This window comes from Hippocampus guttulatus, chromosome 5 (assembly GCF_054856545.1).
Source record: "Hippocampus guttulatus isolate MCC_2025c chromosome 5, RoL_Hgut_1.0, whole genome shotgun sequence".
Lineage (NCBI taxonomy): Eukaryota > Metazoa > Chordata > Actinopteri > Syngnathiformes > Syngnathidae > Hippocampus > Hippocampus guttulatus.
This window is the reverse complement of record NC_141265.1, coordinates 1,379,870-1,405,733: the sequence shown is the minus strand read 5'-3', so window position 1 is coordinate 1,405,733 and position 25,864 is coordinate 1,379,870. Positions and strand designations below refer to the sequence as shown.

At 44.8% G+C, this 25,864-nt stretch overlaps 1 protein-coding gene across 2 annotated transcripts in view; it reads right to left on the bottom strand.

The window, feature by feature from the left end:
• antxr2a (ANTXR cell adhesion molecule 2a) overlaps positions 1-22,954 on the bottom strand; it is a 48,753-nt gene extending 25,799 nt beyond the window's left edge. Inside the window, exons 1-11 of one of the 2 annotated variants that reach the window (XM_086111678.1) lie at positions 22,785-22,954; positions 22,491-22,606; positions 19,955-20,026; positions 15,033-15,104; positions 14,821-14,902; positions 14,647-14,751; positions 14,478-14,546; positions 13,093-13,173; positions 10,971-11,031; positions 10,382-10,477; positions 9,259-9,328 (exon numbers count right to left, since the gene is read on the bottom strand). In XM_086111678.1, coding sequence (XP_085967804.1) covers positions 9,259-9,328; positions 10,382-10,477; positions 10,971-11,031; positions 13,093-13,173; positions 14,478-14,546; positions 14,647-14,751; positions 14,821-14,902; positions 15,033-15,097 — 629 coding nt within the window. In that variant the 5' untranslated portion in view covers positions 15,098-15,104; positions 19,955-20,026; positions 22,491-22,606; positions 22,785-22,954. Of the gene's footprint in view, positions 1-9,258; positions 9,329-10,381; positions 10,478-10,970; positions 11,032-13,092; positions 13,174-14,477; positions 14,547-14,646; positions 14,752-14,820; positions 14,903-15,032; positions 15,105-19,954; positions 20,027-22,490 lie in introns of both variants that reach the window. The other variant, XM_086111677.1, reaches the window with a different exon arrangement.
• Between the last annotated feature and the right edge of the window lie 2,910 nt (positions 22,955-25,864).

Here is a 25,864-nt window from a genome sequence, read left to right as displayed (position 1 = left end):
TTCACATTCCTTTCAGCGCCACCTGACAAATAGCAAAAAAAATGTGTTTTAGCATGGAAAATAGATTGTTGAACATTCTCAGCACTATCGTTGAATAAAAAATAATGTGAAAAAATCTATGAGGAAATTCTATCAAAATGAATCTTTTTTTTGTAATGATTAAAATGTTTACATTGCAAAATATGTGTACTAAGTGTAAATGAGTTCACAGACGCCCATCTCAAAAGGACAGCAGTCCCAATAGTGCCAGTGCTTCGATTTTTGGGGGGTGGGGAAAAAAAAACAAAAAAACACACACTCACTTTTTACCCGATTCCACACTTAATTTGCAAGTATTTGTGGGCTTTTTGTCCTATGGCAGTTACCAGGGAACATCAATTATTGCTGGATTTCTGCGATTCGCCGATGCCCCACGAACACTGGGCAAGCAAAAATTATTACCAATGTTATGGGAATTCCAAAAGTTTCAAAAAACTGCTACTCAACACACATGGAGCAGCAACAATTCTCTCTGCCTCTTTTTTTTTTTTTTTAAATATATATAATGCGACATTTCTTCCAGTGGGGCTCAGTGCTGCCCTGCATGTTGTGGTATCATGTGGTACTGCACTGAAGACATGCAACTCCAAATTCACACTTTAAAAAAAAAAACAAAAAACAATGAAAAGATTGCTTAAAAATCTGCAAATGGCCATGGAACAAAAAGTAAAGTGAATACAAATGGGATATTTTGAAGTCTCATTTTACTTGTGCAGGCAGTATTAATCTAGAGGGGAGGCATCAACAAGTTGAGCAAAAAAAAAAAAAAAAAAAACATCAGAGAGCACTGTGAAGCAGAGGGCGGGGTGGCTTGGGATGCTGCGCGCTGCTTAAATATTTAGCAGGTAAATAAGGGGTAAGGTGCCAAGGCGGCGGAATATTGATGGGGGGGTAATGGACACACGGTCTGTTCGCTCATCTGTTGAGATCCACGGGAGGATTGGCCGCCTCGGGCCAAATCCAAATGCAAAGAGAGCTCTCCTTGTTAGTATTCGGCACGCCAGGCGGGCCGGGGCCTCGCCGCCAAACGGCACGCCTTCTTCCTCCTTCGCATTTTTCTACCGGGTCCTTTTTTGTCAGGCGGAGGATTTGAGGCGTTTCTGAGCGATGGGGAATTCTCATTAAGGCGGCGGTAATTGGACGGGCCGTAATGGACATATGGAAATTGCGGTGCCGTTCATCATTAGGGTTCTAATTGCGGGCCATTACGCCGCGCAACCCCCGCCCAACTCAAGAAGCCCTTGGACTTGCCACGCACCACACCCACATCCGGATTTTTGGAGCTTTTTGGATGCAAATGAAGCGACATACAGAAGCAAAATAAACGGCAAACGTTTCTATAAGGTTAAAAAGCTTTGGCATCATCACTGTCCATGTTCACCTCATTATCAATATTAAACATCTTAAACAATGTGGAAAAATCAATCAATCAATCAATCTCAATTTTGTTTTCCCCCTCAATTTCTCCAATTGCATACCACAGCTTTTTTATTTTGATTCGATATAATCCATGTTGAAACTATTCTGCATTTTATTATTTCACCATCCTGCTACACCGAAAGAAAAATGTTGGTATGTTTGATAGAATCGAGGATAAAACTTGTTGTGCTCGCCTTTTGCTTGCTCGTTCTTCTTATGGACTAGTTTTTATTTTGGAATTGGCCTCCATCCAGCGCATATTAAAGCGTGTCGAAGGTGTCCATTCCTCTGTGGCGTGCAAAGCAAATGTGAGCTCTCCGTTTTGGGTGTGACGGCAGAAGCTCAATTTCGCCAATTTAAGCCAAACGGGTGATAATGGCGGGCTGGGTTATAAATCAGACACGAGGGCTCCCATGCGAGAAACACTGATGAACACCCAACCCCCCCACCTCCTCCCGTCACAGCTGGACATCCTAAACGCGAGCGTCACCGGCAGAGCATATTTTTCCTTCGACAACGTGAAATGCGGGACATGCTGAATGAAATCCAAAGATAATCGCTTCTAATGTTTGGACATGCATCATGTTCAATGAATGGATTTGGAAAAACGGCAGCATTGATTATCACGAAAGTAATAATCATGATTGTCGTTCGTACACCAGTATGGCTGTACAAAGTCCTTGACGGAAAATACAAAAAGACAACCATTATTATAAATTCATTTTCAGATATATTTATCTCCTCTCCGGGAGCCGTCACCTTACCGTGGTGGAGGGGTTTGTGTGTCCCAATGATCCTAGGAGCTAAGTTGTCTGGGGCTTTATGCCCCTGGCAGGGTCACCCATGGCAAACAGGTCCTAGGTGAGGGACCAGACAAAGCACGGCTCACAAAACCCCTTATGACAGACAAAATCGATGGCACTCAGTTTCCCTTGCCCGGACGCGGGTCACCGGGGCCCCCCTCTGGAGCCAGGCCTGGAGGTGGGGCTCGTTGGCGAGCGCCTGGTGGCCGGGCCTACACCCATGGGGCCCGGCCGGGCTCAGCCCGAAGAGGCAACGTGGGTCCTCCTTCTCATGGTCTCACCACCCGTGGGAGGGGTCAAAGGGATCGGGTGCAATGCGAGCTGGGCGGCAGCCAAAGGCGGGGACCCTGGCGGTCCGATCCTCGGCTGCAGAAGCTAGCTCTTGGGACATGGAATGTCACCTCTCTGGCAGGGAAGGAGCCCGAGCTGGTGTGTGAGGTAGAGAAGTTCCGACTGGATATAGTCGGACTTGCCTCCACACACAGCCTGGGTTCTGGTACTAGTTCTCTCGAGAGGGGTTGGACTCTCTTCCACTCTGGAGTTGCTCATGGTGAGAGGCGCAGAGCAGGTGTGGGCATACTCATTGCACCCCGGCTCAGTGCCTGTACATTGGGGTTCACACCGGTAGACGAGAGGGTTGCTTCCCTCCGCCTTCGGGTGGGGGGACGGGTCCTGACTGTTGTTTGTGCATATGCACCAAACGGCAGCTCAGCATACCCACCCTTTTTGGAGTCCTTGGAGGGTGTGCTGGAGAGTACTCCTGCTGGGGACTCCCTTGTTCTGCTGGGGGACTTCAATGCTCACGTGGGCAATGACAGTGAGACCTGGAGGGGCGTGATTGGGAGGAACGGCCCCCCCGATCAGAACTCGAGTGGTGTTTTGTTATTGGACTTCTGTGCTCGTCACGGACTGTCCATAACGAACACCTTGTTCAAACATAAGGGTGTCCATATGTGCACTTGGCACCAGGACACCCTGGGCCGTAGTTCGATGATCGACCTTGTGGTTGTATCATCGGATTTGCGGCCGCATGTTTTGGACACTCGGGTGAAGAGAGGGGCGGAGCTGTCAACTGATCACCACCTGGTGGTGAGTAGGCTCCGATGGTGGGGAAAGATGCCGGTCCGTCCTGGCAGACCCAAACGTATTGTGAGGGTTTGTTGGGAGCGTCTGGCGGAATCCCCTGTCAGAAGGAGTTTCAACTCCCACCTCCGACAGAGCTTTTCCCATGTTCCGGGGGAGACGGGGGACATTGAGTCCGAGTGGACCATGTTCCGTGCCTCTATTGTTGAGGCGGCCAATCTGAGTTGTGGCCGTAAAGTGGTTGGTGCCTGTCGTGGCGGCAACCCTCGTACTCGCTGGTGGACACCAGCAGTAAGGGATGCCGTCAAGCTGAAGAAGGAGTCCTATCGAGCCTTTATGGCCTGTGGGACCCCAGAGGCAGCTGACGGGTATCGACTGGCCAAGCGGAACGCAGCTTCGGTGGTCGCCGAGGCAAAAACCCGAGCGTGGGAAGAGTTCGGTGAGGCCATGGAAGCCGACTTCCGGACGGCTTCGAGGAAATTCTGGTCCACCATCCGACGTCTCAGGAGGGGGAAGCAGTGCACCACTAACACTGTGTACAGTGGGGATGGGGCACTGCTGACTTCGACTCGGGACGTTGTGAACCGGTGGGCAGAGTACTTCGAAGACCTCCTCAACTCCACCAACACGTCTTCCTTGGAGGAAGCAGAGTCTGAGGACCCTGAGGTGGGCTCTCCTATCTCTGTGGTTGAAGTCACCGATGTGGTTAAAAAGCTCCTCGGTGGCAGGGCCCCAGGGGTGGATGAGATCCGCCCGGAGTTCCTCAGGGCTCTGGATGTTGTGGGGCTGTCCTGGTTGACACGCCTCTGCAACATCGCGTGGTCAACGGGGAGAGTGCCTCTGGATTGGCAGACCGGGGTGGTAGTCCCTCTTTTTAAAAAGGGGGACCGGAGGGTGTGTTCCAACTACAGAGGGATCACACTCCTCAGCCTCCCTGGTAAGGTCTATTCAGGGGTGCTGGAGAGGAGGGTCCGTCAGGAAGTCGAGCCTCAGATTGAGGAGGAGCAGTGTGGTTTTCGTCCCGGCCGTGGAACAGTGGACCAGCTCTACACCCTTAGCAGGGTCCTCGAGGGTATGTGGGAATTCGCCCAACCAGTCTACATGTGTTTTGTGGACTTGGAGAAGGCGTTTGACCGTGTCCCTCGGGGAGTTCTGTGGGGGGTGCTTCGTGGGTATGGGGTACCGAACCCCCTGATACGGGCTATTCGGTCACTATACCACCGATGTCAGAGTTTGGTTCGCATTGCCGGCAGTAAGTCGGAATCGTTTCCAGTGAGGGTAGGACTCCGCCAAGGCTGCCCTTTGTCGCCGATTCTGTTCATAATCTTTATGGACAGAATTTCTAGGCGCAGCCGAAGCGTTGAGGGCGTCCGTTTTGGTGGCCTCAGTATTGCATCCCTGCTTTTTGCAGATGATGTGGTGCTGTTGGCTCCTTCAAACGGGGCTCTCCAACTCTCACTGGAGCGTTTCGCAGCCGAGTGTGAAGCGGTTGGGATGAAAATCAGCACCTCCAAATCTGAAACCATGGTCCTCAGTCGGAAAAGGGTGGAGTGCCCCCTCCGGGTCGGGGGAGAGATCTTGCCCCAAGTGGAGGAGTTTAAGTATCTTGGGGTCTTGTTCACGAGTGAGGGCAGGAGGGAGCGAGAGATCGACAGGCGGATCGGTGCAGCGTCTGCTGTGATGCGGACGTTGTATCGGTCTGTCGTGGTGAAGAAGGAGCTGAGCCGAAGGGCGAAGCTCTCAATTTACCGGTCGATCTACGTTCCAACCCTCATCTATGGTCACGAGCTATGGGTCGTGACCGAAAGAACGAGATCCCGGATACAAGCGGCCGAAATGAGTTTTCTCCGCAGGGTGTCCGGGCTCTCCCTTAGAGATAAGGTGAGAAGCTCGGTCATCCGGGAGGGGCTCAGAGTCGAGCCGCTTCTCCTCCACATCGAGAGGAGCCAGATGAGGTGGCTTGGGCATCTGATTCGGATGCCTCCTGAACGCCTCCCTGGTGAGGTGTTCCGGGCATGTCCCACTGGGAGGAGACCCCGAGGAAGACCCAGGACACGCTGGAGTGACTATGTCACCCAGCTGGCCTGGGAACGCCTCGGAATCCCCCGGGGAGAGCTGGAAGAAGTAGCTAGGGAGAGGGAAGTCTGGGCTTCCCTGCTAAAGCTGTTGCCCCCGCGACCCGGCCCCGGATAAGCGGTAGAAGATGGATGGATGGATGGATGGATATATTTATCTATAATCAAACAAAGCAAAAGTCTAAACGCGGTATTCTGATTATTATTGCGCTCGTGCCATAAGATTTGAACAATGTCTTTCGAGTGCCGTGAGCTTTGAGCGCTTTAATTTGTCCTTTTTCGATTTCGGTGAGGTTCAACATGCAAAAGAATGAATGTGGAATGTTTTGATTACGGGAAGTTGTCATGCAAAGAACTTTCAAATTTCATTCCAATTTTGGTGAACTTCGACGCGGATCCTTTCCAATCTCTGAGAGCTTTATTGCGGACTGTTTCAATTCAGGTGAGCTATATGAAAAGCTCCTTCTGCGTCGATATGCTTGAATGTAGACTGATTTTGTACTTCCAAGTGCTTTATTGTAGATTGATTCCAAATTCAGTTCGCTTTCATGCAGGCGCTTTCAATTGAAGTGAGCTTGAATTCAGACTCTTGATCTCTTTGCGTAGTTCAGGGTGTAGCCCGCCTGCTGCCGAAAGACTTCTGGGAAAGGCTCCGAAGCCACGAAGAAGACGACAGCTGGAAGCTTGCGTTTTTGAGCGATGGCGGGCAAGCGGACTCGTCGAGGGATCCGTCAAGAAAGCGACAGGAGACGATCGGGACGCCGCGGAAGCCGCTGCGCCTTGCCGATAGCGTCCATCTGGATGCGACGGCGAGGGATCGGGGGCGCGCTAATGGATTTCCAAAGTTTCCCGTAAAGACGGGAAAATGGAGGAGGCTGAATAATTGACGGCGGAGCATATGCGAGAGCCGTCGGCAGGCGTCACTCGGCGGAGACTTCTGCTGACAGCTGGGAGAACTTCCAGAATGTTCCCGATTGACGGACGTGCGCTTTGGACTCTTCACAGATGGTACAGCGTTCACGAGTGTCTTACATGCATCACACTTGAAGTGCCTCTGCTTCAAATAAGGGGACGGGGGGGGGGGCAACTTGTAACGACACAAACACGGGCCCATCAGCTCTGGATAAAGCGATGTAGCAAAAAGCTACGCTGTTGTACGTATTGCCATTTGACATCTTGTCACCAGAAAAAGCGATGAAGGGGAAAAAGGGCGGGAGAAAATGGGGCTGTTCCTTCACATGACTGGAGTCAAAGTTTACAGGCAAATGTGCGATCGTTCGCATTTGACACTGAAACAAGATATGCGATCGATCATCCACATTTGGCTCCATCCAAAGCTATGCCCACATAGTCATTTGGATCCAAATAAAGCTATGAGGTTTTCCACATAGGAATTTGGCTTCAGAGAACGGTAAGTAGGTGACAATATACAGTCGCTCTCATAGTCATTTAGCGTTGGATAAAATGCACACAAATTTGGACCTGGGTGAAGCTATGCAGTCATTCGCACTCATTTGGCTCTGGATAAAGCTATGTCATCTTTTGCATCGTCACGTGACCAAAGTATACATTCTATGCGATGGTCTGCATAGTCATTTGGCTTGGGATAAAGCTAGGCGTACATCAGCATTTGGCTCCGGCTAATGGAGATATCAATACAATCTACAGTATATGGTTGTCTGCATTGTCATTTGGTTCTGGATCAAGGTATCATGATTTGGCTTGGGATAAAGCCTTGCGGTTTTCCACATCGTCTATGACTGTGACACGGTTGCCTGCGTTTGTCTCTGAAATTCATCTGTGTGTAAGACTCTGGTTGAACGTCCGTGGTTAGCATCTGCAGAGCTAACAAGGTAACGTCGCGGATTCAAAAGGGGTCGGTGTCATCTGTCTCCCAACCTTGTTTCAAGGCCCATCAGCAGATGTGCTTAGCGCCAGCCCCGCGACTAGTCAGCGCCTTAATGGGGCCGCCGATCAGTTAATTAAGCGGCAGGCGGCGGCGTGGCGGGCAAGTGCAGCTTTACAGATGTCTGCGCCCCAGGAAAAAGAAAAAAAAAAGGTTTACGGCATGCTTGGCGAGCGAGCGAGGAGAAGCGGACGCGAGCTACGCGGCGGGCGTCTGCGGCGGAGGCGGCAGATGTTCGCTTGCTACTTTAATGTCCCGCGGCTTCAACTTTGGAGGCGGCTCCCGAATGGCTGCTGACCCGATGTGCGCGGCCAACTCGATTTGCGCAAATTGGAGCACACCTTTGGATGGAAAAACATTCACGCTCACTTCGGCCTTCGCTCTCTCATTTATTTTGCATTCAATACAATTGAGGGATCAATTAGATATGTACTTTATCCTTTTTCCAATCAAATGCTATATTTTCATGATAAATATAACCTGTATGTTTGTGCGCACGTAACAAAATTGAAAATATATTCTTTTGGGGGCGGCTGAATTTGCATCTCGAGGAAATAGGAAATCAAATATACAAATATGTATTATTTTTATATGATTTTTTTTAAGATTTAAAAAAAAGCATTTATTTAAAATGAAATAAAATGACATTGTTCTAAATTACCAATTTATCCTTATTTGATTGTAAAATTGTAAGATGACAAACATATCCATAAATTAAAAGTTTTGAGCATTTAATTCACGCACGATGAATTTTTATATCTTACACGGAATTACATGCATTCCACTGGGTGTACTAAGGTGAACTGAGTGTCAAAAAGTCGTAAATTTGTCATAAGACAACAACGAAATTGTTTTGGTTCCAGGTTCAGCGCCAACGCTGCACAAACATATTCCAATCAAAAGTGTAACATGTGTTGGAAACACAAAACAAATATCTTTGCTGCAATTAATCCCCTTGATCCAATCATTTGTCTCCGAATCAGAGGATCAGCATGCAATACTATACGCTAAGTAGATATACGGTAAGCATAAGTATGATCGGGCAATGCCGCTTACAATCGTATGCGACTGATTGGATTGCAGTCAAATGTGTGTTGTGCCAAGTTTGGCGATGCGCAACAAAGACGAAAAAACGCGACTTCCTGTAAATTTAGCGGCTTTTTGTGAATAACACGACATTCACGGTGTGCGCGTGTCTGTTTTCTTTCTTACTTTTCTTTTTTATGTTTAAGAGGACAAAAATCACAATGTCACAAAAAATTGAAAGAATATTAACAGCACATTGAATACTTGTGCCCGTTATGTGCGCTGTCCTCTTATGAATTGATGCATAGATAAAATGTTTTCCGAATATTTCAATACTCCCCCAAAACTCGTTTTTTTTAAAATCATATTTTGAGCAGCTTTGAACAGCATGTATTTTCTCTTTATTTATGTCATATACTGTACATGTTTTGAGACTTGACATTTATAACAGGTCAATGTGGCTGACTGCATATACGATATAAAAACCATTAGTAAAGTTTCCTCAAAATATGCCATTTAAAGAACTCAAACCCACCGAGCAGATAGTTTTGTCCATTAAAAAAAAAAATCTAGTTTTTCATTATTATTTTTCTCTTTTTTAATAATGGGGGGTGGATAAATAGGAACAAATATTTAATTTAGGTTTGTTTTGATCCAGCATTGACCCACAAGCACTTCTGCTGTTAGCAAAAACAACAAGAAAAAAACCCAGAGGCGTGAAAATGTTGTATTTCATTTTGAAAAGGTTATTTTATCTCCTGCCACCTCCCGTTTTGCTATATTGGCTCCAAAAGCCCAAAATTTCCTTGACTGTTTCATTTACGTACCAACATTACTCACAACTTAGCGCTCACACAGTTTCAACGCCCAAAATTTAAAAAAAGATTCATCACAGCAATGTACTTACTGTCCCACATCGTAGAGCTTGGGCGCCGGACAGAGCAGGTAGTCGTTACGCACGACGCTCGGCTTGTGATCTGGACGGGAAGCAAAAAATAAAATAAAAAATCGATACAGTCACGATGCACTGAGAAGGAAGAAGATAAATGCCTGTCAATATTCCGGCATGCTTTGTTTGTATGTATGGTTAGTCTGGTTGTTTGCTTGCTGCTCTCCTTGCCCACATGTGGAGGCATTTCGCTATCACTGCTCCATTTTGTGTGTGTGTGCGCGTGCGTATGTGTGTGCTTGTGCACGTGTGTGTGTGTGTGTGTGTGTGTCTTTGAGTCTACGGCCACCGAGGTCGTTTGTTTGGCCCTCCAACTGCTGAGGTGACAGATAAGACGGTGGCATCTGCCCGGCATATGCAGCGCGTGTTCGAGAACCGTCAAGACCCGCCCCCCCAGCCCACCCTGTCCCCGCTTATCCATCGTCCGTAATTTAAAAATATGGTCCGTTCCGTCAAAAAGGTCGTCAGAAACACATGCGGGGAGCCAAAACAAAAAAAGAGAGGGAACGGCGGGCCTTCCCCCGTGTGGGCGACGGAACTGAGAAAGGACACGCACGAGGACATCTGCTGACGACAAGTTGAGCCTTAAAAAAAAAAGCAGGGAAAATATGCCACACAAGTATTTCAGTCAAGAGTCAGAAAATAACTTGTTGGCATTGGCACGCACCGAACGAGTGTTTGTGAAGATGAGCCAAACGTGCCGGAAACAGATTGCAGGCCAAAATAAGAAGCTCGATGATGACCTGCACACACTACATATTGTACTTTCGCGTCACCTTATTTATTTTGTTTTGTCTTTTACTCATCCATAATGGACAGCGCTTGGCTATTTATAATGCTTGAAAAAAATTAAGTTGGTTTGGGACGGTGTGCTTTTGGGAACAACCCTTGAAATCAGACGATATATTCACCCTTTTTAATGGTACGGTGTGGGATTGGGCACCGACGATTAATCGACCGGCCCATTCAATCAGTCGATATTAGCACCTTTAAAACGGGCAAAAATCAGCTGATTTATTGGGCTTTTTTTTTTTTTTTGGTACGGCACGAAGACGGTACATGGTATGCCGGAGTCACTTACTGAAGGTTTGCTGATCCACGATGAAGCTGCACACCACACTCTCGCTGCTGCGGCCCAACGCAAAGCCATTCCCCCGCAGCACAATGTCGAACGACTCTGCAGCGGGGACATTTTGGAGGTTTTAGGAGCGTTTGGGACGATTCCCTGGTTGGAAACCATGAACATACAAGTCCCAAAATAGCCCAAATAGTCCCCTTCAAATTAAAATGGCCGACCTCCGGTTCAATTTCAGGCACGAGTCTTTGACACTTTTCCATCTGTCCTGTTAGGATAGACATGCCCACCAAATTTTCGAGGCCATCTGTGAAATGGTCATCAGGGGGGTGATTTTTGTCGTTGTTCCAAAACAACTTCAAAGCAAAACATCTTTCATCGGACGGCTTTTTCAAATTTTCCACTTTCCTATTACGTAGCAGCAAAACTCGCCTTTTGTAAACTTTCCAGGTTTCCACCTTTTATTAAATGCACCAGCAAGTAACTTTCAGAAAATTCGCCTTAACCATCAAGTATGGCAGGCTGAATTTTTCCCAACTTTGCAGGGGGCGCTACTGAATTGGCGTCACCGGCACTTGGGTTGAAATGCGCTCACCGTTGACGCAAACACTGGAGGGCTCCACACTCAGGATCTCTGTACAGGACCTCTTCAAAATCTGCACACAGAGAAGAACGCCGGAGACACGTTATCGGCACGTTGGCGCTTGCCTATCGAGCGGGTCAGCTCGGGAAAAACAGATGAAGGCGCAACACCTGAGAAACGGATCCGACTGGGTGGGGGCGCTGGGGGTACGCCGGCTTTTATGGGCAAATTATGCGAGGCGATTACATCCGCCGCTTGTATTGAAAAGGCTGCGGATGCGACATTAACATATAAAGAGGCTTGTGAGGGTCCCACTGTCGCCAGTCCATAAATCAACAAAGGACAAAGTATGCAAATGGAGCCTGGTTCGGGAAAAAAAAAAGTGCATCGGACGCACGCTCGCACCTTTCGGTACAGGTTGCGCGCAGCTTCCATCTGACGAGCGGCAAATATTTACTGCCAAATGTGGGAAATAAATGTGACAACGGGATATGGATGCATTGCAAAAAAAAAAAAAAAAAAAAAAAGACGATTTGTGGAGAGAGGCCACGGGAAAAAGGAAGTGCTGCGTTTATCCCCCGATAATGACTTCCTTGACAGAGTGGAGATAAAGACAAAAGCTGTCAGCCTTGTTTCCCGTCAGGTCGAAGCTTCCCACTGCATTTGTCAGGAATACTTAGCAGCGACCTCGCTTTCCTTAACGTAACAGCAGTCACCCCCTTTGCCAACCCACTTGACTCAACATGCCGGCCATCTCGCATTGACTAAATTGACCAAAGAGCCCCGCTCTCCTAGATGTGCTCGCAAACACCCCCATTTCCGAATCTTGGCAGTTTTCTACCCTTTTAGAAATTGATCAGCAATTTCCCCGTCCTAGCTCTTTCAGCAACCCCCCTTTCTTTTCATATAAAACCACTTTCCTAAACATGCCACGGTTTCCTTTTCACAAACCTTGCCGCCCCACTTCCACAACATAACAGGTCTCCCATTCCTAAATATATCCCCCAGAAAAGCTTGCCAGCAACACCCCCCCCCCCCCCGGAAACTTCAATGTAGCCAATTTCCCTAAACATAATGCAATTTCACTGTTCCCCTTAACATATTAGCGACCTCCCTTTCCTAAATATGCCAGTGCCCTGGCCTTCCCTAAACTTCGCAGCAAATGCCCAAAACAAAGAAAAACTATGAAACAAGCCAAGCACCAATCCCAAATTTACCTGCAATCCCTCCTTTCCTAAAAAAACTAGAAATCACTCACCTTCACAAAAAAAATGGCGAGAAAAGAAAATTCCTAAACATGCCAGAAACCTCCCCTTCCCTGAACTTGCCAAAACTTATTTTTAATTACATTTGCAAAATGTGACCAACCAAACTTAAGTACTTTTAAACTTAGTGAGTATTTTTTTTAAATGTAATCTAAAAAAATACATATAGTAAATTACATTCATTATAACTATTGCCATGAAAGTTCAGACTATTTTGTCTATATTTACCAATGTTTACATTTGATCCCAAAAAAAAAAAGGTGCTGTCAATCAACTTTATTGCTTGACAGCTTTGAAGCTGTCGGGCAATGAAGTTATGACAGTGATTATTGACTACGTCTGATTAGATTATTAGTGGACATTTTCACCCCGGACCACATCATAACACCTTGTCGCTTTGAAATTGGCTCCAATGAGAGGTGCACAGATTGCTTTCATTAGTGACAATGAAAAGAAGCGTTTTGGCCTCGCGTCCTTCCCGGCTGCACACGTGGCAGCTCCGTCCGTCCGTCCGTCCGTCCGTCCGTGCGTGCGTGGCGCGCGCATGAGTGTGCGTTGGCCGAAACACAGCTGCAACATCTCCAGCAGATGTTCCTTCTGGCCTCGCCTTACACACATCATGTAAACCAACTTGGTGGATGTGTGCAAGTGTGTGTGTGTGTGTGTCTGTGTGCAAGTGTGTGAGAGAGAGACAGAGAGAGAGAGAGAGAGAGAGACGCCTCACGCAGGCTTTTCCTTTTGCAGCCCGAGTGAAGTCGGCGACAGGAAATGAGCCGTTTCCGTCTTTTAAATAAAACGCCGGAACTGAGAGAGAAGAAGAAGAAGAAGAAGAAAAAGAAGACGAAGGAGGAGGAGGAGGCCTCACTTACGGAATTGACAATGCCTTTGAGCGCGTGGAAGCCATCTTTGACAGGAAACACCTGGTCCTTGGTGTCGGCAATGTCGACGAGCTGCGAAGGAGGAGAAAAGGTTTGAGAACGGCGCGGTCCAGTCTGGACGGAGCCTTGGCTTTGGCGCCGGCGAGCGTCAGGCGACGGAGCAGATGGCCCAACTGTGGCAAACGCTCGACGGTGGCGCAGAGGGAGACGAATGTTGCCTTTGTTTGGGATTTAGCAGGCGCCGGATGGTTACCAACGGTTGCCATGGTTATGAGGTGGAGGGGGGTGGGGGGTGTTGAGGGCAGGACGCCGCATCAGAGGGCCGACGCTGGCCAAAAGTAGCCATCAAGATTTGCTACTTTGTAAATGTGCCGACAGTGAATTAGTCCAATATCTTAAAAAGAATATATGCGCAATGAGAGCTAAAGGTAAGTCGCTAGGCCGAAGAGTTGGTCGTTTGTTCAGTAGATTAGGTTAGTTTTCGTTCAGTATGTCGGTAGTTAGTTGGATGGGTTCAAGGTTGGTAGGTTTGGCTCAGAAGGCAAGTTGGGTCAGTCGATAGAGTAGATATCAAGTAGCTCGGTGGCTCGCTAGGTATGTAGGATGGTAATAAGTGAGTTGTTTAGGTAGCTAAGGTAGTTGGTTAGTTAATAAGTAGATAGGTAAGTAGGTAGGTTGCAAGTAGGCACAGGTAGGTCCGATGCTCAGTAGGAACTGTGGCTAGCTCGTTGGGCAATTAGGCTTTGGTTAGGTGTTCAGTAGTTGGTTGGGTTAGTTACGTAGGTGGGTCAGTGGGTAGGTTCACGGGTCTGTCGATGTATCAGTAGGTACAAAGCACTTATGTGGCTTCGGTAAACATAGGTAGTACACCAGTCGCTGTGTGAGGAAAATGTCGAATTTCCGAGCGTCCACGAAGGCAACGCCTCAGCTCACGAGTGAATGAAACCTTGATCTCGCTCCTCCTCCGTGCGATGCCCCGGTGGGACGCAGCAAAAGTAAGCCTTCATGATTTCACGTGGCATCCTGTCATTTGAGCCCATTTAGGCCAGGGCGGGGTGCATCAAAATGGGTCAGGGAGGCCACTCAAGTCGCAAGGGATGAAATCTACTGGAGGGACTTTTGCACACAGCTGGTGCCAATGCTGCTTTCCAGCCACCCAAGAGGGGCCATTTTGTTTTGCAGCCAAGACAAGTCCACCCCACCCCAACCCCACTCGTGAGGATTGTGGTATGCTCTGTTTGGATGGGTCACTGCCCCATGTGTGCAAAGAAGGCATTGTTCAAAGGTTTGGAAAAACAAGTGACATCAACGCTATTTTCTAGCTCGTCTATGGCATTTTGCATTATATGTTAGCATTGAGCTCAGTGTTCTCTCACCTGCTGCTCATCAAAGTCCTTGATCCCCACGCAGTAGACGCGAGCGCCGTACTTCCGTGCTTCCTCCGCCTTTAAGACCCCCAAACACACGCACACACACAAAAACCAAACACCATAAATTCCTGAAAATCGAAATCTCAGCCAGGGAAAAGAATATGACCAGGGATACCTGTTTGACAGTGAAGTCATGAACAAACACATCCAGCTTCCCGTCCGTCAGCGCCAGGATGATGCTTGACGACTTGACACCTTGCTTCTGGATCTGATCCGTGGCCTATGGGGTGAAAAAGCACAAAAAACTCAGGTCTATTTCTCTCAGCTCCATGCCAAAAGGTCCGCTCACTTTTTTGATGCCTTCGTGCATGTATGTTTCGCCGGCCGGATTGACAGCACGAAGCTTTTCCAGGCCTTCTTCGATTTCGTACCTTATAAGACAAAAAAGGTGGTTGTGATTTTTTTTGGGGGGGGGGTTATGCTAAATGTCCGCTAATGCGGCACCGCTTTGTCACAGAAATCATGGAATGCTAACGTGCTAGCATAAGAATGCTAACTTACCGATCCCCAGTCAGCGGTAGGAGGACGTGAGCTTGGGCCGAGAATACGATGAAGGAAACTCTCATCCTGGGACTACAGAGTAAAAAAAAAAGAACAACATTATAATAAAGTGGATTACAAACTAATTTCAGTTTACAATAACATCATGAGATAAATGCATTTTTACTGTTAAAGTTTTGTTTATGTGCTTTATGACACGTTAGGTTGGGCAATTGATTGATTTCATCAAATAATGCATGTTTTATTTACTTTGAGGGAAGACGATTTTTTGTGGGGGTGATTGGGGACATTTCTTTTAGGTGGAACTACATTTTCTGGGGGGGGGGCGAATAAAAACTGGTGAAAATATTTTGGGGAAGAAAAAAAATTGGGGGAGGGGGAAATAGGTGGGATATAGTTTTTCTTTTACGAAGATTTTTTGATGGAAAAATTATTTTGGGGTAACTGGAAAAAACATTTGGGGGGGAAATATATTTTGGACAACAGATTTTTGGGTGGCGATAAAAATATTTTTGGGGGTGATTTTTTTTCCCAATGTTTTTGGGAGAAGGGGGGAGCAGAATCCATAGTTCAAAGGTCATCCTTACTTTCATGCACAGCTATCACTAACAGAGGGTAGCTAAAAGGTGCAAAAATGTTATGTTTGCACTTTGTGAAGGTCCTTAATTATTATTATTATTATTATTATTAATATCATCATCATCATCCTCATCATCATGGAACGTCTGTGGCCAATTACTTAAAGCTTCTAGGAGAGTCAGATGGCTATGAATCCAATATATTTTCAACACATGGTGAAAGCATGGTCCTAAAATTAGCCTTTTTTTCCCCTTTTTTTTCTCTCTTTTTTTTTTTTTTAATACGCAGCTTCTGTCAGCCCGAAGGAAGTCGCAGCTAACATGATGTTGCTGCGATATGAGTCACGTCCTGCAGGGCATAAATATGGACACAAATATGTACCTGACACTTAACGCCACACAGGAAAACGCTGGCTGCATTTGACATGACTAAATTGAATACATTTAAATCAAGTCCATTGCATACATATGCGTTGAAACTCCATTTTGACATCATCCTAACCACTTTTTAAAGGACATTCACACGTCGGAAGGTGTCAAACGCCGTGTTCCGCTTGGAAAGAGGATCTTGGTTCTTGCCAAATTAAGATCGCCGAGCTCAAGTTGTTCCGACAGCTTTTCTGCCATTGAAATAAAACGTTTCCATGACCTTGCTGATGTCGGGGGAACAAAAAGATTTATATTAGCTTGTAGACTCTAAAGATAACCGTACTTTGAAGAAATAGAAAGAAACGAGTTTAATCCAAATACCGCGGATGGAGTCAGCGTGATCATAATCCTGCAAAAGTGTACGATTGCGTGCAGCGCACAGGTGGACACGATACGTTTGAAAAGTCCATTCACACTGGAAAAGCTTAGACATATTTGATAGTTTTGTTCTTTTAAAGCTTCCCCGTAGTGGATTTAAACATTTGGATGCTTAAAATGTATCTTTAGTTGCTCTCTGTAGATTATCTGCAGGGCGTCAGATGTTTGATTTTATTTTCTTTTTCTTTTGTCGATCAAATTTGGAGGAACGGTCGATGTGTGCCTCCACATTATATTCCAATGATTGTCATGTTGAAAGAAATGCTGTGCTATTTTTATCCTTATTATTTTGGAAGTCCACAGAAAATGAAGCAAAGTTGCGCAGTTGTAGGAGCGCAGAAGGGCAGAATTAAGGACTAAAAGTGGCGCATAGATAAATGAATCATCATCATCATCATCATCTCGGAAGGCACGGTCTGATTTGTATGTTTTGTTCCTTTGTGTTCAAAGTGTAAAAGGGAATTGCAAATGAGGACATATTGGGTGGAAGGAGAAAATGTGAGACTTTTGCTTTGCCGGGCGTGAAGTTGCAAAGCGCAGCGGCCAACTTGCAGTGTTCCCACAGGCCTTTGTGGGAGCATAAGCTAGCCATATTTGGCACAGCCTTTTACTTTTGAAACTTCCATTTTAAGTTTGGGATATTTTGGTTTTGCGACAATTTGTTTTTTTTTTTTAATCAATCTTCCTGACGCCAAAATATGTTTGCTGTCCAGCTGTTGAGCAGCAGCACTTGTATGGATCAGTGTGGAATGGGTTTTGGAATCTCGTGTTCAAATACTTTGGAAGGATCTTCGGAAACCCTTTCTGATGACTTACTTCAAAATAGAACAATGGTGTCTGATGACTCGTGAGATCAGGACTTTGAAAAGAGGCATCTTCGTCTTTGTCCGACAAATTTCGAGCTTGAAAAATATGGTGATGACTTGGTCGAGAAGAAAGAAAACCTTTGTTCTCAGAAAATGACTTGTTTCCCCATTCTTTCCCTGACTTTTTACAAATAAAATCATGAGTTTGTTGTCTGCGTTTTTTAAATGTATTTCAACTCCCGTCGTCACCAAAAAAAAAAAAAAAATCCCCAAAAAGCAATTAAATAAAATAAAAATAAAAAACTAAACCATGTTAAAAACTAAGATTATTTTGAAAAATAAAAAATATGCCATCTTTCTTGAACAAGAAACATTGTTTGACTTCTGGGTGACAGATATGGGCGCAGAGCAAGGCATTTTGTCATTTTCCTTTAACAAAATGTTTTTCTGTGTGTCCCTTTGTCCAAAATTGCTCCCGTGTTGCAGCGGGGTACATCTTGGGTGCAAAGAGAAAGACAAGAAGTGGTTTCAACTGAGCGTGTGGCAAGAAACGCTTTAGAATTTGGCGTCAGGTTGCACACGGCCGCCGTCCAAAGTAATCTGTCGAATGCAAGCGACAAAACGGCCGCGGTGTGCATACAGCAACTAAATGACGTCGCCGATTGTATACATGAAGTTGGTGTAAATACGCGCCCCGAGGGGGGGGGGATTGGACGATTTCCTGTCGAGATCGGTCGGACGTAGCGTCGCTATTAGCCACACACGGCGGAACAGAAGTGTTCGCCGTGTGCGAGCATCTTCAACAGATTGTCCTCGCCGCCTCCCGGCCGTCTTGCTGTACGTTGTGTATGTTGTGCTGCAGTGGGGGTGGGTGTCTGGGGGGGTGGCTGATTGGCTTTGGGGTTTTGAGCGCTCGCACAAAAAAAAAAAAAAAAAATGCACACTTTCCGGAAAGTGCTGCAAATGGAACATTTCGCATTTTGACATATTTATGTCATATATATGTTATGATAGGTTTTTTTAATGGAAAAAAAACATTTTGAGGGGGGAAAGTGACATTCTTATGTGAATTTAAACATTTTTCTTTTTTTTTTTTTAATTTGAATATTCCCCTGAGACTTTCATTTGTATTGATAAAAATTACATTTGAGAAAGAAAAAATTGCCAGAAAAAAAGTTTCAATTGTATTTATTTATTTTTGGTAAAAGTTGCAATTTTGCAAGAACAAATTTTTAAGAGTGGGGTTTTCGTGATATGTCTTGAGGGAAAAAATGAGGTGAATTTATTTGTATTTATATACTTTTAAAAGGTAACAATCCTATGAGGGGGGAAAAGAAAGAAAAAAAATTCAAGACGAAAAAACATGGTGAGGAAAAAAATTTGAATTAAATCAATTGTCAAGTTTTGAAGAATTTAGAGGAATAAAGACATTATTTTCCGAGGAAAAGAGCCCAAATTTTGTTCATGGGGGAGAAAAACACTTGAATTTCATCCCCCAAAAAGGAGGAGAATTTTTTAAAAATAAAGTCAGAATTTTGTTGGAATCTTACTGTGCATAGCCTGATATGGTGGAAGTCAGGAGTTTGGGAGCGGGGGGGGGGGATCGGCAGGGGGGTGTACGTGTGGCGGCCACTCCCGTGGCAAATGGCCGTTCTCGCAGCCCAGAAGAGCGGCCGACTCCGCCACCCACTCCCACCTGCTGCCTTTGCTATTTTCTTCAGGCGGGCAAAGCGAGCGAGCGCCGTCTGTCCTGTAGCTGAGCTGGCAGCCGGCAGGCGGCGGCGGCGCTCACACCTCGAAGACGGACAATTTTTTGGTCTGAATAGGACGCGCGGCCACGTCCTCCCAAAGTCAGAAGCGGAGCTGCGAGGCCGGCGAACGTGCGAAATCGTGACAGGGTTCCAACCGGGAACAAAACCGCCGATTGTGTCGCCTCCAGTTGGTGACCATCGTCCACGGGACTTTATGTCGGAGAAGAACACTTAACGATTAAGTCGGATGTTTTTTCAATCCTGAGAAAGTGAAGTCTACTGACTAGAGAAAAAGTTGTCATAATACGTTTCTTGTCGGGACCATAATGTTGTTTTTTTTGTCCCTTCATGTAAAGAGTTTCACTCTTTTGAGAAAAATGCTAATATTTTTCGTGAATGTTTTTATAAGAAAAAATGAGTGTAATATACCACTTTTTAGGAAAGAAAAGCATAATTTTCTCAAGAATTGTATTTCTTTTTATCTTGTTGTATCTAAGTTGTCATTTCATGAGATTTGTGAGGAAAAGGGGGAATATCATACAAAATGGAGAATTTGGGGGGGAAGATCACTGTTGCAATTATTTTCATGAAGAAAAAAAAAGTCATACTACATGAGCATCAAGTCCTCTTTGTGAAACAAAGGCCATTTTTTTATGAAGGTCCAATTTGCAGGACTTTTTTTCTGACTGAATAAATATATTATCCACAAACAAAAAAGCAGAATAGAAAGAGCCGCAGCTCAGAGTTCAACGTGAATGTTCAAACTGTTATGTAGTCGAATCAAAATATTGTGGGGAATGATACAGAGTTGTTGTTTTGTTTTGTTTTTTCAGTTTTCATTTTGGTTGTCACTGCTCAACGGTTACTTATGGACCGTCATCGTTATTATTATGATTATTATTATATATATGATTGCAGCTACTATTGGGACGTGCCAGTTTGTCCACCTGGGAGGCTCACCACCCAACGCACTCACTCACCTGACAAATCTGTCGGTCAGATTGCGGACAAAGGAGTAGATCTCAAACCAGTCGGCGGCAACGCTTCCGGACCTGAAAGGAGATAGAAATGTTGCTGGTCATCTTGTGGCACACGTCAGCAAGAATCCCATCTGAAATCCGGGAACCATTCAAAGACACCAACAGAGGGAGGCTGAAATTCACCGCAACGCGAAGTGGCGCTACATTTTGTCTCATGACACCGTTTGCTTCGGCGAAGAATCACGTCAGAAAAAATTTGCAAGAGAGAACAATTTTCTGGGATTTTTTTCATCTCCATTTTTAACACAAATGGTATCAAATGAGGCTAAAATATATCTTAGTACCGCTGATTTTTTTTTTTTTAACACTGCAAGTTGTGTTTTTTCCCCCCCTGGAGAAAAATATAAAAGAATATAAAATATATAATGAATATAAAATAAGATATTTTGTAAGCATACAATATTCTTTTTCTTTTTTTCTAAAAAGAGGCACTGCTACAGAAGTAAAGTCTAGTTTGTTTTCTTTTTAATTTTCCATAACAAATGTCCTTTTCCTCAGGTAGATTTATATCCACAAAGAACAAGATGTACATGTTTGAGAGAAAAACTACAAAAACAAAACCAAAAAAAAAAAAACATCTGGATATCACAAGAATGATTTATGAAATAAATAGATGGAGAAAAACTGTTTAAAAAAAAAAAAGTCTAACTTCAGTCTTTATCCAAAAGCCGCATAAAAAAACACAACTCTGACACACAATTATGAAATACTGATTAAAATCTCCAGAAATGCTGACAGCAAAAAAAAAAAAAGGGTCAACAAGACCAACACTGGGGAGTCTTGAAGGAGTGATTACAATAAAATGAAATGGGGGGGTCTCATGTTCTTGGACAGGAAGTTTTCAATGTGATGATGTAACTCCTCCTTCCTGCCTTTGCATCATAACGTGAACTTGTTGTGCCGCCTTCCACCAGAAACGCGGAAGACAGCTGCGTCCCCCAGACCCGAGCCCACCCCGGCGTCCGTCCACGTCGCAACAGCTGGCGGCCCGGCCCCGGAATGCTGACCACTCCCCAATTTATTTCTTTATTTATTTTTCTCGAAACCTCACAAAGTTGACTGTGTCCTGTGACGCATATTCATTTCTCATCACTTCCTTCTTTTTTTTTTTTTTTGTCTCTTTTGGTGGTTTAGTTGACCATAAAAATAGTTTGAGACAAATAATTCAGCCTCAAAACTAAAATTTAATAATTTTCAAACCATATTTGCCACAATGTTCTGGCAACGAATGTCAGACTTCCACAAAGGGGGAGTTTGGGATGACTTTTAACGAAAAAGAACCAAAAATAAATCAAAATAATGGAATTACGACCAAGCAGAGCTGGCAGAGCTTGGAGGCGCATGTGGTGACGACATCTACTTACAACGATAAGTAAGAACTCAATTCAATTAGCACTGAACATACATATGCACATGCCATTATCAGCGTAAAGAATGCCATAGTAGATATTACAGACGATTCTAAAAACATTTGTTACTAACAGGCCCATAGCATCGTCAATGCCCTGCTTGTTTGAGCAATTAGCATTTGTAGTTCTTATGCTAGCTTGTCCGGGACAGATGTTTTTTTTCTTATTACTCTTGGAAGTCCAATCACTTGATGGACCCGGAATATTTGACCTCTTACAAAAAAACAAACAAAACAACAACAAAAAACATTGTTATGCCAGATACAACCTGTCATTGTGTTACGCCGTCCAGAGCTACAGTATTCATGGACACATTTGACTGCTACCTTAGGGTTGTTTTGATATGATGTGATAAATTAGGCAGCTCTCAATTAATTTTGTGTTTGGACATAACCACATTTTTGTTCTTGTGCAAACTGTCATTTAGAGTGTATTGGCATCTCCAGATTTGAACACAATCAAAGGAGGAAAATGTAGCGAGTTCAGGAAAGCTGCGCTCTTCCTTTTCGGAGTCCACTCTCTAAAGTAAGGTTGTCAAACTTATTTTTGTCACGGGCCACATTGTAGTTACGGTTTGCCTTGGAGGGCTGTTGTGAATTTTGGGAAACCATATAAATGTTTCATCCCCGCCACATGTTACGTACACAGCGCACAACAAATGATGAATAACTAGTTTTAAAATCAGAAGTCAAGAATAATGATTGTTGTTGTGCATTACATATGACAATTTGGAATTTAGTTTCAGACTTCAGCAAGCATTACGGAATTTGACATGCTTGGTTCGCTTTTGCGGGCCACATAAAATGATGTGGCGGACCACATCTGGCCCCCGGGCCTTGTGTTTGACACATGTGCTCTAAAGGAAGGAAAATATTGAACTTTTGACCAAAAGCCAGATTGGTATGCCCTCCACAGCCGCTCTGGGGCATATTTACATGGCACCCGGTGTTGTTAAGATAACCAGTGATGGTATTAACGAGTGCTCACCGCATTTCTGCTGACATGAAAGCTCATTTCCTCACGCAAGAGACCCGCTGAAAAGCGCGCGTGGGGTGTGCGTGTCTTACTTGTCCAGGACGAAGTAGAGGTCGTAGGCTCCGTGGCACGATGCTTCCTCCGCCCAGACCGTCGAGGCGAAAACGCTCAGCCAGAGCGCGCCGAAGGCGGCCGCACGCCACCAACGCTGCCCGGGTAAAAGTTGATTCGCCGGGGAGAAGTCAGGCGACTTTCCGGACATTTTGTAACGTTTGGCTCGACTCATTCGTGTACAAGAAGACGGCGGCGACGACGAGTGACAAGCTAGCTACATGTCGAATCACCGCACTTCAGTCCGCGGCGACATGTGAAATAGAGGAAATTACCGCTCAGACGTCATCGTTGTTGACTCACAGTCGGCCAACTTGCAGCCGCGATAAACTCCAAACCAAGTCCGTGATTCGGGTGGATGCCACTTTGATTGAAAAAGTGCGAATCGGAGAGGAAAACTGAGAGAAAAGGACGTTTTACAATACACGACAAAAGTTGGCAGAAATCGAATTTACCAAGTGATGCGTTCACTGAAAACTGGGATTTGTTACTTTTGAACTTCACGGAAGCTGGGAGAGATGACGATCGCAAAAATCTTCAATAAAGTGTAAAAAAAATCAAATAATAAAATTGAAAATGAAACTTTTAAGGCGTCAAGGGGCCTATTTTAAGGAGAAGAAAATTAATCCATGAAACAGCTATATTTTTCTAGGAAAAATCTAAGTATGCAGCTATATTTTTCTAGGAAAAATATAGCTGCATACTTAGATGACATTTTTCCCAAATTTTCACGACAAAAATTGTATTTCATTTCTTTTGTCGCGTTTTTTTCCCCAAAGGGAATAAATCCTGAATGTGCTTCATGTTACTTTTCACAACATGCAATCCAGCAACGTTTTTTATCGGATGTCTCTATGACATCCCCTCGGGTGATTGGATACCTATCCTCAGTGTTTTGCAAACTGGAAATTCCAAGACCGTTATCACTCGTCCATCTTGTTCAAACAAGAGTTGGCAACGCTGATAAAAAGAAGCTATGACTCCAGGCTTTGTAATTAAAACACGCATTTCAACATACGTGTTTCGGATTCTCTGTGTCAGGGCGCACTGAGCTTTACGAAACCGCGAGCTACTTTTTGAGTACTGAAGAATGGAAAGAGCTCCCAGTTTGACACACGCATCTGAAATAAGTTTGCTCTAATTTTAATCATGTTGTCTGTTCTTATTAATAATGAATGACATTGATTTATGTGAAGACAGTGATCATGTTTATGATTTCTCATCATAAGAAGGGAAACATCAATATTAATACACAACACAATTTTTTTTTCTTATCCAACTGTCTGAAGTCGGACTGTCAGTGTTCACATTTTCAAACAATCGCACCTACGACCTTCCTAGAAAACCACAATGTCAAATGATGGGTGAGCCGTCACGTTCTGCGTGATGGTAGTTGTAGGACCCCAAAAAGCAGAGAGGAGCAGGGTGGATTGACCAAAATGTATTTAACAAAAAATACACACCGCAGTACAATGGGAAAAAAACCACTAAGTCAAAGTACTCCAAAAAATGCCTGGAAATCACAAGTATCAAACCAAACTACAACAGGAAACAAAACATGACAGGAGCACACGTATGCTCACATACTCACAGCTCACAATGACCCAATAAAGCCTGACAGAAACTCAGGGAACTAACTACAAGCTAAGTGACGAGGCAACGAGAAACACCTGGACAAGACACAAAGGCTTGAGGGAGCTAATTGGTTACACACAAGAAACACCGATAACGAGAACAGGTGGTGAAAAAAGGGCACATGAGGAATCAAAAGCAAACGTAACCAGATCGAAACATAACATGAGCTGCTTTTCGAAGCGGCCCGCAGGCCACTCGTGTGGTCATTGAGGGCTACCACGTTGGCGAGCGCTGCCTGATGTGCTTCTGCAATTCAACCGCACGCTATGGGCCATTGATGTTGCTTTCAATCAGAATTGTTGGCCGACTGAAAGGGGGAAGTGAAATGACACCGACTTTATTTGCTATTTGATTGACACACAAAGAAGCCACATTGTCGGATTTCACCACATTTACGAGTGCAGACGGATTTCTCGAGAGCATTTTTGTTCCCCAGAAAAAGAGTCCAGTGAATTAAGCAAAGCAGTTTTATTTCTACAGCACATTTCAACCACAAGGTAACTCAATGTGCTTCACGCAAAGACACAACACCGACAAGGATTTAGAGACCGTGAACGGCATTCGATGCAAAACGGAGAAAACTAAATAAAAAAGGATCAGAATGTACGCTGAGACCATCCAAACACATTTCCCAAAAATGTTTTAAAAAGTTTAATGTAAAGAAATAAGAGTAGGTTTCTAAAATAACTCGCATCACAAATTGTGAAATATTCCCAAATTAATTCCGATTTTGAAAGATAAAGCCTTTTTTTTTTTTTCGAGAAACAAAAAATCCGAAAACGAGTCATATTTTGGAATGGAAAAAAAGTACACACATGAGGAATCAAAACCAAAGGTAACCAGACCGAAACATAACAAGTTTTTCAAGTTGTATTGTTTTAACAGTCTGATTTTTCGAGAAAAAAAAATCAAGAAAAATGTTGAACAGTGAGAATGCAGTGGGGGATTTTTTTTTTCTCGAAAAATGATGTAACGGGATTTTTTTTTTTTAATCAAGAATTCTTACGAGACTGCATTATGCCAAACCTGTACCTCTGTGATTAGTTGGCGAGCTTTGAGTGAGCCAAACTCCTTTTAACAGTTCGCTCTACCGCAAATTTATTTTTCTTCTGCTGTGCTGGAGTTGTCAAACACACACACACACACACACACACACACACACACACACACACACACACACACACACACACACCTCCACCGCAGCTAATTACGGCTAACACACCTCATCAAATGTGAACATCAACACAGCGGTATAATTATCTGGCAAATCAAAGTCTAATTGGATGTTAATTACAATGTTAATTCCTCTGCACGCCGTTTGCTTTCAGCGGGAATCGCCGCCGCTGCCGCCACCGTACAAAAGGGCCTGCCGAGTGTGCGCGTGCGCCTGCCTGCATTCCTCACGCTTTCTGCGATTTCCTGCCGCCGTTGAGGCGATGAAACTCGTCGAGAAGGAACAACAACAGCCATGTCAATGCAAACAATCGCAAAGCGTGTCCTCAGCGTGTCACGCGATTAGCCAAATGAGTTGGATGAAACGCAAAACTCAAAGCCAGCGTTGCGCGTTTCGAAGTTGCTCCTTTGTCGTTAAAAGTGTCGCGGATCGTCAAGTAGGGAGCTCAGAGACCGAGGAAACGGACAGCCGGGTCAAAATTCTGTCCAGGAGAGTCGAGACCAACAGTGAGCGGGTTCAGATGTCTGCAAGTCCCTCCTCCTACCT